The sequence below is a fragment of the Eublepharis macularius genome, chromosome 1 (assembly GCF_028583425.1).
Source record: "Eublepharis macularius isolate TG4126 chromosome 1, MPM_Emac_v1.0, whole genome shotgun sequence".
NCBI lineage: Eukaryota > Metazoa > Chordata > Lepidosauria > Squamata > Eublepharidae > Eublepharis > Eublepharis macularius.
In genome coordinates, this window is record NC_072790.1 from 159,627,578 (window position 1) to 159,641,614 (window position 14,037).

The following is a 14,037-nucleotide window of genomic DNA, read 5'->3' on the forward strand; positions in this document are numbered from 1 at the left end:
CTAATAGCCAAGTAGCCCTGATCGATGAGTGGAGGAGGAAGTAACAGGGAATGGTAGGTAGGTGAGGGAGAGAAGGGTGATAGGGAATAGTTGGGTGGGAACAGTGAAAAGGTAACGTGAAAAAGTTAGGTGAAGGCAGAGTACCAAGGAAAAGGATAACAGGGACAGCTTGGGTTGGAGTGTGCTGCAAGTGTAACAGGAAAAAAATGGGTAAGAGGCAGTGTAACAGGAACCAGATGGCAGCGGGGAAGAGAAACAGGCAATGGTGAGTGAGAGGAGAAAAAGAGAAACAGACAAGGGTGGATGGTGGGGGGAAGCAAAGCCAGTATAAATGGGATTCTGCCTTCCTGTAAATTCCCTTCCCCTCACAGTCCCCACCACCCTGGGACCAGCTTATTCCTTGGTATTTATTAAATATTGAGATTTCAGCTCATAGTAACAGCTTTATTGAAAACTGGAAACAGACAGGCTCAACAGGAGCCAACTATATACACACAAGCCACACCCCTTTTTCAAGCAACAACCAATAGGCACACATAACTAGAATCCTTAGTTTGCATTAACTATATACAAAGTAACTTATTTACAGTACAGTGATTGGTCTTCATTTTACAGCACTGATTGGCTGCTGCCAGCAGGAAACAACCAATAGTAATGAAGACTTCAGGAGCCTTAGCTCAGACAGAAGCTAAATCAATACATAACAGTATTGCTATACCTTCTGGGGCTCCCCCCACCCCCACCCCCATCACCATAATATAATTTGCAACATTATGTTGTGGGCCTCTGTGTGCATTTATATAATGTGCATGACATTTAATGCAATAATAAATGTCTTTGCCTTAGATACTGGTTTATTAAATACTAATGTTAGTATTTGACTTACTATTTAAATTTGAACCTACACTGGTGTACCTAGTTTTTTTAAAGAAGAGACTTTGCCATTATACAGCGTAATACCCCAAATATGTATAGGTCGCTTTGTGCAAGTGTCTTATTTTACCTGATAACATTTCCTAAGGTGGTTAAACTCAGATTTACACGTGACCCTTCTCTCAGTCTGTCTCCTTCTGATCCTGAGGATTTTTGTCTCTCACTTCCTGCCAAGTCCACCAAATTTATAATGGATTGTTTGGTGATATCTTCTTTCAAAAAAATCTGCAAAAATAACATTTGGAAAGGAAAGCAACAGGCACAAGGTTATAACTTAAACTTTGCACACCCTGCGTGTGAATCTTTCATACTCTTCAGTGCACATACGTTCCTGTACTCATCATTTCTAACAAACATGTTGATTATAAATGAACAAGCACCAGTGATAATAGTAGTAATAGGGGAGCACTTCTTGTCATCACAAAAAGTGATAGATGCCCTGCCCCCTTTTGCCCTAGGAAGCACTACCCCATGTGACAGGGAGTGACCTCTGACTCCCCATGAACCTGAGAAGGGCATGGTCATGTGACCCTTCTATGAGTTCATATTGCTGCTCTGGACAAGTAGGAATGTGTTTTGAGTTTGTTGGGTGCTAGAGTGGAAAGTTGAGGACACCCCCACACCCCTGCTTCCTAAAGGGGTCCTGTGGCACCTCTACGTGCTCATCACAACCTCCTGTCCCATGGGGGAGTTTCCAGATGTTGTTCAAATATGCCAATGAATATGTGGGTGGTTGGGGAGCTGGAGCTTTAAATGGAGGAGCCACTTTGTGATCTCCAGGTTTTCTGCTGCTGGAGCTTTTACAAGATGGAGAACATGCCAGCAAACTCTCTTGAAATAGTGGAACCATTGGTACTAGTGAAGCCAAAACAGTAAAAAGAATATAATATGTCAAGATGTCCTACAGAAAGAATACAGGCAAGAATGTTGTGAAACGGCTCTTTGATTCAGCTTGTCTTGCTGCCCTGGACCAATAGGAAGGTGCTTTGAATTTGTGGGGTGCTAGGGTGGAAAGTTGGGGGCCATTGTACACCCCAGTTACCTAGAAGCCCATAAGGGGTTTATGTGAACCCTCTACAAGCTCATCTCACTACCCTGGACCAATAGGAAGAGGTTTTACGTTTTTTGGGTGCTAGGGTGGAAGGTTGGGGGCACCCCACACCTCAGCTCCCTATAGGCCCTTAAGGGGGTTATGTGACACCTCTACATGCTTGTCATAACCTCCCCTCCCACGAGGGAGTTTCTGGATGATGCTTAAATGTGCCAGTGAGTGTGCAGGTGATTGGGGAGCAAGCTCTTTAAATGGAGAAACTGCTTTGTGATCTCCCTGTTTTCTTCAGCTTCTGCAAGATGAGAGTGGATCCTGTACAGGAAGATGACCAAGAGCTGCTCGTGGAAACCTCAGAATCTCTGCCAGAAGAGGAACTGGTGTATGAGGAAATGGGCCCGGTACCCAAACCTTAGCAAGAAATGCAGCCATGCATACACACTCTCTACTCTAATGTAAGTACTAAGAATATGGGAAGGGGGAAAGTGGAAACAGAGAATAGCATACAAAACTGTTTTTCCTTTGCAGACAGGAGAGCTAAACTATGCAACGGTGGCTGAGGAGGTCAAGGAGAACAACTTTGATTCTAACTGTTGCAGATTCTGCAATCGCATAGCATATTGTCAAGAAGTTCCTTATGAAGAGTCATCCGATGATGATGATGAGGGTGCCAGACAGATAGTGAGGACTCAGGGAGAAGACCAGGCTTCAGATGTTTCTGAAAGTGTAGAAGGATAGGCAGCCCCATTGAAAGAAGCTGTAAAGCCCAGCATTCAAGTCTTAATCCCTGATGTAAGTATGAAAAAGGGCGTGAAAGAATGTAGGGTCACTAGAGAAATAATTCTAAAAAGTGTTGTTCTTTTTTCTATTCATATAGCCAATAGATGCTCTGATCAAGTTTGCTGTACTAGATGAAGAGCCAGTGAGTGCTCCCAATGGGAATTACACAGGGAGCTCTGAAGATGAGTATTACCTAAATCCTTCTGTAGGGAAGAGGTTGAGAAAAAGGAGACCTAAGACAGATTACTGTGATGATCCCTGTTGTGATTCTGATTGAGCAGATGATCTTTTTTTTAAAAAAAAACCTTTTTATTTATAAGACATGTTTGGTATATAAAGTAGAATTTTCCATGACATTATAATGCCAACTATTTGATACAGGAACATAATCAACAATGATTCTCTACGAGGATAGAGAAACGCATAGTGTAACAGCACATCTATAAATAAACCAATGCTTTGCTAAAGATTTTGTATCCTGGATGGATGTTTCAGGTGCTGAAGGGGTCTATTGGATATGGCTTGCTTCATTTGGTATATCATATCGGATATATCCATACTATATAAAGCGTTTTAGTAAATAATACAGATAGGAAGTTCACAATAATACCAGTTAGCCCATCTCACACTGCTACTTCCAAAATTAAACTTAATAAAGGGCTATATAATTATACTAATAAGAAGGATGTTCAAATATCTCTTCTTCTTAACTAATTTTATCTTAGCCTCTTAGCACTAGAGCTTTCTTAGACATAGAATTTCCAGCCTTAGGTATTTTACTATGAAGAGGTTTAAACCCAAAAGATCAAATGGTTCTGTCTCATAAGTATTAGAAAGGAAAAGCTCCCTCCCTAGTCCCTTACCGATCCTTTCCCTCAAACTACTATTTGCCAAGGTTCTACCCCACACAGTCAATCTGATCATGTACAGGGGTTTTGATAATGTTATTTAGATAAATCATAGGCAAAACGTTGCTGATTGATTATATGTGACATGGACACATTGTAGTTATCATCACAGGTGTTACTGACTAGCTCCTTTGCTCGAGAGACTTTCTTAGATATCTTCCTGAGTGATCAGCTCCCAGTGAGAAGACCCTTTGATATATGTCCACCTGAACATACAATTCACAATGGAGAAAGAAATCGAGGGAAAACTCCCATTCCTGAATACCTTGGTCATCCGCAAAGCAAACTTTCAGTTAGGTCACAAGGTCTACAGGAAACCAACTCACACTGATCAGTACTTACACAAAAACTCCAATCACCACCCCCGACAGAAAAGAGGCATAATGAAAACATTAGTGGATCGCGCAAGACGGATATGTGAGCCGCACTTTCTCAATGAGGAAATTAATCATCTAAACCACGCACTTCAGGCAAATGGCTACTCCAGAAATGAAATCCGAAGAGCAATCAAACCCAGGATGAATCAAACAACCAAGGAAAAACAGTCTCCTACAGGAAAAGTGTTTTTGCCATATATCAAAGGAATTACTGATCAGATGGGAAAGCTTATGAAAAAGCATAACCTTCAAGCAGTATTCAGACCCACCCGAAAAATACAACAGATGCTACGATCAGCAAAAGACAGTAGAGACCCCCTCACCTCTGCAGGAGTATACCGTATACCCTGCAGCTGTGGACAAGTTTACATCGGGACCACAAAGCGTAGCATCCAGACAAGAATAAAAGAACATGAAAGACACTGCAGACTTGGACAACCTGAAAAATCAGCAGTGGCTGAACATAGCCTAACTCAAACAGGGCACAGTATCTTATTCCAGGACACCAAAATACTGGACAACACTTCCAACTACTTTGTCAGACTGCACAGGGAAGCCATTGAAATTCACAAGCATAAGCAAAACTTCAACAGGAAAGAAGAAACCTTAAGAATGAACAGAGCATGGTTTCCAGTTCTGAAAAACACCAGGCTAACAAAACACTCTATACTCGACAATAGCCCTGCAGAGAAGATTAGCACATCAAGCACCAATCCATATGCAAAAGAACCTCCTCAGGATACAATGAAGCCTCCCGCCATTAGCATTCCACACCCTGGGAAACTCTTACAGGATGACTCAGCTCAACCCCACCCCTCCTGAGTAGATACAAATGACCTGCCGACATCTTTTCCACACTGTGACACTGAGAGATCTCTGTCTTTTGGTGCTACACCTCTGAAGATGCCAGCCACAGCTGCTGGTGAAACGTCAGGAACTACAATGCCAAGACCACGGCAATACAGCCCGGAAAACCCACAACAACCATCAGTAGTTGATCTGTCCCTCGTGGCCCAAAGCCAAAGCATCATACAGCAACCAATGTCCAGCCTTCACGGAAAGGGTGTGAGGGAGAGGGACCCATTCCGCCCTGCTCAGAGGGGGAGCAGGTGCCCATGGAAAGGGGGGGGTACTGTGCGGTGCCACACTAACACCAGCAACAGTTCCTGAGCTGCCCCTCATGCCCAAAAGCAGCAGCAGCAGACCTCAACCACCTTCCTGCCTTCACAGAAAGGACACGTGACTGGTTGTGGGTCCCATTCCCCCCATGCACGGAGAGGACACCAGGTGCACATGGATAGGGGTGCACCATGCAGCTCAAACCTGTCAAGCTCAGCAAAAGCTTCTGAGCTGCCCCTCGGGGTCCAAAGCAGTGGCAGCAGACAGCACCCACCTTCCTGCCTTCGTGGAAAGGGTGGGAGGGACCCATTCCCCCCTGCTCAGAGGGGACACCAGGTGCCGTGGAAGGGGGAGTACCATGCGGTGCCACTCTCACATCGGCAACAGCAGCAGAATTGTTCCTCATGGCCTCAGCTGGCAGCACCACACCTTCCTGCCTTCCCGGAAAGGACGGGATGGGAAAGACAGGAGAGGTTGGGAGGCATCTGAGCAGATCCAGAGAGGTAGAGGTGTGAAGAAGGAACAGGAACTTGTCTGGGAGAGGAGGGCAAAGGGTCACCAGCCATGGAAGCAGCTCTGAGAACTGAGGGAGGCTTGAGCCCGCTGTGGATGAGCTGGGCTGGCTACCACCCCAGGGTGGCTCAGACCCCGGGTAGGTCCAGGTCCACTGGAGGGTGCCCCAGTAGGTTGAGGTTCACATTGATGAACGTCAACATGTCCACCAGGTCTGGGTGCAGACGTGCGCGGCAGGGATGGAGGAGGTCTCCCAGGTGGGAGAACACCTACTCGCTCTGCACGCTGGTGGGAGGGCAGAACAGGATGTTGGTGGCGATGATGGACAGGTCCGGCCATCGGTCAGATTTCCTCGCCCAATACTGCAATGGGTTGGCCCGGGGGGGAATCGGTGGGCTCAGAAAGGTACTCGCGCACCATGGCCCCCGCCAAGTCCTCCACTGAGAGGGACGTGCCTGCCATGCAGCGGCCAACCACGCAGCCCACTGACGAGGCCAAGAGATCAAATGTGGCTGTTGGGGTGGCTCTTCCCTGGTGTGGCTCTCTTCCCACCTCCTCCCCCTCCCCCTCCTCCTCCACCGCCTGCCCCTTGCTGCTGCCCAGTTCCTTCTCTCCTGTCCTCTGTCTCTGGAAATGGAGCACCGCTCTGCGGAGCTCCTTTTTCTAGTGCTGCATCTGACCCACCTGCGTGGTGATGCTGCCCTTGAGGTGAGGGTCACAAAGGGAGGCCAGTTGGTATGGTATCTTGCAGCATAGAGGATGCAGGCATTCTGCAACACAGGCCTGGATCCTCCGGACAAAGTCCCAGACCCTGGGGAGCAGCTCTTGCCCTTCCTGGAGCTCCTGGGCCAGAAACTGGCCGAGAGCGTGGATCAGAGGGAGGACCTGACCCAGGCTGGCCTGGTAGGAGCACAAGAGCTCGGTGGCATCCTTGAAGGGTTTCAGGATCCAGGACATCTGGGCAAGGACTCTCCTGTTCATGGAGCTGAGGCTCAACTCCCCTCCCCTCCTCAGCACATCCGAAGAGGAAAGGATGTCTTCCAACGCGCCCTTCTGCTCCACCAGATGACATATCATGTCGTAGGTGGAGTTCCAGCGGGTGGGCAGGTCCTGAAAGAGTTGGTGCTTGGGGTCCCCTGCCTCCGGAACAGCTCGCGGGAAGAGTTTATGCTGCGGGAGAAGTGGGAAGCGATGCAACAGCAGCTGTCCAGCAAATTGCGCATCCGCAAGGTTCCCTCATCCCAGCTGTCCCTTGGCTTGCTCCCCAGTCCGAGCACGTCCCACATCACAAGGTGCAGCTTGTGCGCCATGAACACCAGGCCTGGGAGGGATGCCTCTTTCAGGGCTGCCAACATGTTGGCTCCTGCGTCCGTTACCATGAAGCCACGAACAAACCCTTCCACCTCGGACATCCACTCCCTCAGAGCCACCTTTACGATGGCGGCGATGTTCTTCCCTGTGTGGACCTTGTCCATCCCCCGGGCCTGAAGAAGAACCGCCCTGTAGCCCGGAGTCAAGCTGGGCACCTTTTTATGGCTGCCAGATATTGGTCTGGGGAGGCAGAGGTCCTCTGGTTGCCACCAGTGGGCGGTGATGGCAAGGTACCCGTGATGGCAGCTGCTCCACAGGTCAGCCGTGAAGTGCACTGTTCTGCCTTCGGCTGCCAACAGGTCTCTGTGCACCATGTCTTGCACTGCCTTGTACAGGGCGGGCATGACTCGATGCCCAATGGTGCTCCGTGACGGCATGGAGAACCATGGGGCAAAGTGCTGGAGCTGCAGTTGGAAGCCCACACCCTCCACGATCGATAGGGGGAAGCCTTGCAGGGCAATCGTCTGTGCCACCACACGAACGCCCACCTCCTGAGCCCTTGACCTCACCCTTTTCAGCGGAGCCACCCCCGACCATGATGGAACAACTTCCCCCAGGGCAGCCTGCCTGACCCTTCCTCTTCCACCAGCTGCACCCTCGAGGCAAGGCTTCTTGCTTGGGGTGCATTCTGGAGACGCTCCCATCAATCCCGGATCAGACGAGCTGGTGGCTCTCGGTCTCCCCCCAGATGGATGTTACACTGGCTGAGGACGGAGACCACAGGCTCAGGTGGTGCCTCTTCAGGTGCCTCTTCAGGACCGTCGATGACAGGTGCTTCGGGTCATTGCCCCTGCACCCCAGGCCCTCACACACACAGCACCGCACCACACGGGGATCAGTAAGAAGGGACCAAAAGTGCCTCCAAACATTGAGGTTGAACCATGGCCCACTAACGGTTCCAGGGGAGGGAGGATGAAGGGTTGCTGCTGGATATGCCATAGAGCTGGCAATGGAAGTCAGCGTGATGGGTGGACTGCAGGCAGGGACAGCACCACCGGTAGTTTGGGATGGGGACGGGCTGGATGTTTCCTCGAACCCCAACCATTCCTCTAAGGATCCCTCTGCCTCCGCCTCCCTAAAAATTTTCAGGAGTTCCTCTTCTGCCACCGGCAAGACCTCTTCAGCCTCCTCCACAGCCGCAACTGGTGATTTTTGGGGAGCGGGAGTCTCTGCTGCTCTAGAGTCCTGCACAGCACTGCTTCCCGTGCTGCAACCGGGACAATCTCTGCACTTCCCTCCGCGACCACTCTTGTCCCCCACCCGAAGCCTCATCGTGCCAGCAAACAACAATTGAGAAGAAGAACAGAGATGACACTGTGAACCCTCAGCTGAGGTGCCCACCAAGCTTGGCTCCAGGGCCTGGCAGCAGCCCTGGCACCAGAGGGAGGGAGGGACTAGAGCCCTAGCCCGCCACTCCCACAGACCTGAACAGATCAGGGACTTATGTGAGCCCTCAGCCAAGGTGCCCACCGAGCTTGGCCCCAGGGCCTGGCAGCAGCCCTGGCACCAGAGGGAAGGAGGGACTAGAGCCCTAGCACACCACTTGCACAGACCTGACCCGATCAGGCACTGATCAGCCGAGGTGCCCACTGAGCTTGGCCCCAAAGCCAGGCAGCAGCCCTGGAACCAGAGGAGATAGATCCCTATCCCCCAAATCCAAGCTGAATTATACTCTCAGTCTCTCTCCCCAAAGGCTAGCAAGTGGCAAGCAAGAGTTCTGTCCCACTCCACTGTTCGCTGAATGTGAAACCCTGCCCGGAAGCCCACGGCTATTTATAAGCATAGGTCCCATTGAGCAACGGAGGTCTGTGTTTGGCCGTCAGAGCTGCCTATCAGGGTTTGCAGGGATGAGATTGGAGTGCCCATGGCTACAGGACACCCCCTCCCCCTCCCTCCCCTGTGTGTCTTCTCCCAACTTGTAACTGCTTTGCAGCTCTGTGGTTGGAAGGAAGACCTGCTGATTAAGGTAAGCTGGGCTTCCATTCGGGTTTCCAGGGTGACAGAAGGAGCGCAGACAGAGTTCAGGCATTCCCCCGGCTCCGTTGCCAGGGGAATTGATTGCTGGCGCCTGAGTGTCTGCCTTCCCAAATCGCGGCCGAATGCACCGAACCAGGCTTCTTCTGAACGCTGGTTTGTTGGCTGTGGCCAATCACGAACCGCTGGATCGTGATTGCGTGATCGCCATTTTCGTGGGCTTTTGAAGTTCGTAATGCGGTTTGTGCCCATCTCTACTTATGAGCCCCTTGTGTATCTGTACTATGGTGCCCAGGAAGTTTATTTCTTGTGTACAGTGATTCTCAGTTAGATTAAAGGTGGGGTGGAAGTTGTAGAAAGTCTGGTGAAATTCCCCAAGGGCTTTTTTGCCATGGGTCCAGACAATAAGAATGTCATTAATGAATCTCAAGTAAAGGGTAGGAGTTCAGAAAACACTGTTCTAGCTCCACCATGAAAATGTTGGCATAGTGTGGAGCCACGTGGGTGCCTATCTAGACAGTTCAACCTTCAACTACCATTTCTAAGCACTGAAGACATCCACTCAGAACCCCTAGTAGCCCTCTGGAGTGTTGAAGTCTAGTTTGTTTGAGACTTCCCAGTCTCCGGGTTCGTTTTCTGGGTGAACTTGCACACAAGTGGTCAGAAACTCACAGGCTTAAATAAAAGTGTATGCAGAGGAGTGTATGCAGGTCAGGAACCACTCTATGAGGCACAAGCAAAAGGCAGTAAAATAACAACAGCTTACCTAATTCTTAGCTAAAACTATCTGACTAGACATGAAAGCTTGCTAGCTTACTTTTCTCTGAAGTAGCTTCAAATTGCTCATACTCACAAACAAAGTCCATAACCATGCCAGGCAGTTCTGATCATTGTAGGCCTGACATGGAGCAGTCTCTCACATGCTGATGGAATAAAAGTAGCAATGGAATGGTCAAACCAGGTGTTCAAGTGAGAGGGTACGTGTGCATACATGTTACAGAGTGCAGCGGGTTGCCATCTTTTCTACGACTGTCAGCCAATCAGGGCACACTTTAATATCAGTGTTGCTAGGCCTAAGAAAGCAGGGAGGCATCCCGAGCCTTGAGACTCCCTTCCACCCAAGGACATCTTAGCCTGGCACAACAGGCTGCAGGTGCAATTAATTAAGGAGCCTGTTCATTCCATTCCCAGGATGGCAAGCCAGAACTGGGCTTGTGAGAACTTACGAGCCTGAACCAAGGTGCTTAGGCCAGGCATGTATACATGGCTTTACCTAGACAGTGTCCAGTACTCCAAATCAGTGCACAGCATGGCAGAAAAAAACAGCGAGTTCTTTCAGGAAAATCATTTTCTGCTGTAAGCCTTCTCCTCTTTTAAGCTAAAAGCCCACAAATCTTCTCACTGCATGCTGGTAGTATTTTTGAATTTTAAACTTTTAAAACTTCCAAGTTTTCATTTTTTTACAAGGGTGCAATTTTTGTCAAGTATTCTACAGCGCTGCAGAGGGGCTATCTCTGATTGACCCCAGCAGACCCCCTGGCATGGGTTGTGATATCTACCCTGTCCAGTTTTTACAACTGTGGCAGGAAGCATGTTTATTCCAGGATCTCACACTTCTGAATAGTGTTATCCAATCTGTCCTGGCCATCTGAAAGTCCCAGTTTTAAAAAGTCACTCATTTAAAGAAATTAAAAGCAGCTTTTTAATTTTATATTGAAATCTTGCAAATATAGATGACTACTATACAATTTTTTTTCAATAATGGCCACATCACAATAGCTGAGAAATGAATCTTTGAAGAACAATACACTGCTTTCCATCATTCTGTAACACTGGGAATCAGCACATTTTAAGAACATTTGTATGCCTTTGTGGAACCAGGCACACATCAGTGCTACTAATTTTAAATAAAGTCCCTCTGAAAGCCCCTACTTTAAACAAGTGACTCCGACGAGTTAAAAGCAATTTTTTTAAATACTGAAATCTGGCAATATATAACCACAAGATTCTGATTCCTAACAGTGGTGTGCATATATCACAAAAGTTGAGAAAAGATTGATGTTAAGGAAAGTTATTTTGAATAATTTTTTTAGCAAGATCCACATATCATTTCTTACAGTTCTACAACAGTCCATTTAGGGCTTCTTGCACATTATCAGCAAAACGATCCCCATCTATATGCCTCCAAAACTGTATAATATGACCTTGGTTCATTTTGAAATAATGAACAGGCTAACATTGTTATAACATACAACATAGCCCCCATAGATAGTTTAGCCCATATATATTTCAAGTTCTGGTAACAGAGTTCGCCTAGCCATGTCAAGCATTCATGAACTCCCTTAGCCAGAGGCATCTTCTACATAGCTGTGGCATTTCAAGAACATTGTCTCTTTGAAGCAGTGGTTCAAAACTGAATACATAACAGCTTTGACCACTTCATTCATTGCAGACCTCCTATTTTTACGGTTCACATCATCTTTAAGAATGTTCAGTTCAAAATATCTATGGTGTCATTCAAAGGCCATATTGCCCCAGGGGTGTCTGAATGACAACATTTCTAGAGAAATGGACAAAAAGACAATTAGACGTTTACTTTACACTTTGCGAACATGTACTTGGATAAACATTGTACAACTAGAGTAAACATACCTCTATTATAATTGCTGTGTGTGAGGTTGGGGAAAGGCCTCCCTTGGGGTTGCACCTTTTGCTCAAATTAGGATCAACCTGATAATCCAAGCCTGTCCCCTCCAGTGAGCCAAAGAGCCGCTTTGCAACACTGATGCCTGTATTCCCTCTTTAGGACTTCTTAACATATATTCTTTTGACTGCTTTTGGCTTCACCAGTACCAATGGTTCCACCATTTCAAGAGAGTTTGCCAGGATGTTTTCCACCTTGCAAAAGCTCCAACAGCATCACAAAACCTGGAGATCACAAAGTGGCTCCTCTATTTAAAGTTTCAGCTCCTCAGCCACCCACACATTCATCGGCATATTTGAACAACATCTGGAAACTCCTCCATGGGACAGGAAGTCATGATGAGCACATAAAGGTTTCACAGGACCCCCTTAGGAAGCAGGGGTGCACAGTGACTCTCAGCTTTCCACCCTAGCACCCCACAAACTCAAACCCCTTCCTATTTGTCCAGGGCGGCGAGATGAGGTCACAGAGGGGTTGCACGACCATGCCCTTTTCAGGGTCATGTGGGTCAGGGGTCTCTCCCTGTCATGAGGTAATGCTTCCCAGGGCAAAAAGGGGCAGAGCGTAGGTCCTAAAAAGAGGCAGGACACCTGTCCCTTTTTGTGATGAGAAGAGGTGCCCCCATTACTATTATAAGAATATGGGCATTATTCATAAACGCACAGAAAAAACTGTAGGTTCACACTTGAAAATAAATTACAATCCAGTATCAGAACATAAAATCATATCCCAAATTGCAGTCCTAACACTGTAAACAACAATACTGCAAAGTTACCAACATTGTTTTGTAATTTTTGGAATCTCCTGCTTGCTTTTCGAAAGTATTTCCCCCTCCCTTTTGCTTTACTGTATGGATTGTTGTGAGGCTTACTGTCTCAGCCACTGAAGGCCAACCAGTTTGGCAAATGTGCCACAGACCAAAATATGCAATAATGAAACTTTATTCCCTACAATAGACCCCTGTATAGACATACAGTCTACATTTACTATAGTCTACAGAGTTGAGGATCAGGTAGCAGAGCAGCACAGGAGACGCAGGCAGGTACACAGATTTGGCTCTATGCCCTAAGAAAGTGTGACAGCCCTCACATCTTATTTATTTAGGCTACAGGTGGGCGACAACCATAAATACAAAAATATTCTTACAGGTAAACTAATTAAAGCACACATTTAAAGCAGGCAATTAAAACATAAGTAAAGCAGATAAAACAGTTAAAACTTCCTAAAACCTTGTCGCCCTGAGCTAAGAGGAAAGGGAGAGTACAAATATAACTAACTAATGAAATCAAATGTATGTATTTCACAGTCCTTTGCTGCATGTGCCTAGAAATCATTCCATTTTTGTGCTCCGCAGCATATTTATGGGAATATTGTGTCTCACAGAATTTCATGCATTCAGATTCTAATTCTCTACATGTAATTGACAAAGATTGCAAAGTGGTCACCACGTTGCATCTTGGTACTCTACCTGTTTGAACTGGATGGTGATGACCATGTGAGAGCGACTGCTGGTGGCGTTCATGCTGGTGGATGCAGTGGTTCTTATTTTGATCCCTTGTTCCATTAGCCTCTCAATTTGTGCATAACTATCACAAGGCACCAGCTTCAAGCCATCCACGTAGAAGCCTTGCTGCTGATCTTCCCTTACCTTGAGTCCACCCGGTTTCTTGATTTTAGATAGTAAATCTATTACCTTGGATTGCAGATCAAGTTTCATAGATACATTTTAATGGAAATAAAGAAGGGATTGGGGAGAAGAAAATTCTCAACTAAGTTTAGAAACTCACTTGTAAATATATCAAGGATTAAATTTTAAAACAACAACAGTATATTTAAAGAAGCATTTGTTGTAGTTACTTTTTATCCTTCATACGGCAATGTTACCCAGTTCTCAATCGCCACTTTATACGAAGGTATTTTCAATTTCAGTATGCATAACTAGTATATAAGCCCATTTAATTTTTTATAATAGTCACCCAATTTGTAAAAACAGGCTGAATGAAGAAGGAACAGCAAGCAGTGCAAAAGGAAGAATTCTTTAATTGTAAGAAACCCCTATGCGTTTTGCATCACCATCATCAGGGGGATCTCCAGAATTCCTTCTAATGTCTAATCTGTAGGTGCACTTTTCGCTGTTCCTTCTTCATTTTGCCTTGGTGCAGCCCTCTCTTCTTTTTCATTGTTTACTAAAAACAGGCTGGTCAAAAGTAAAGGAAGTTTGGAGGAATTTCTAATCTGAAACACAATTTCCCCAACAAATGATAGTTTGGCTTCCCAACCTATGCATTTATTAACATACTATCTTTTATA

The 14,037-nt window shown here is 46.8% G+C and overlaps 1 protein-coding gene across 1 annotated transcript in view; it reads right to left on the bottom strand.

Annotated features, from left to right (window-relative positions):
- LOC129324781 (kinesin-like protein KIF28) overlaps positions 1 to 14,037 on the bottom strand; it is a 103,107-nt gene that overhangs the window by 69,947 nt on the left and 19,123 nt on the right. Inside the window, exons 5-6 of the mRNA XM_054972180.1 lie at positions 13,196 to 13,420; positions 1,004 to 1,158 (exon numbers count right to left, since the gene is read on the bottom strand). Coding sequence (XP_054828155.1) covers positions 1,004 to 1,158; positions 13,196 to 13,420 — 380 coding nt within the window. The remainder of the gene's footprint in view (positions 1 to 1,003; positions 1,159 to 13,195; positions 13,421 to 14,037) is intronic.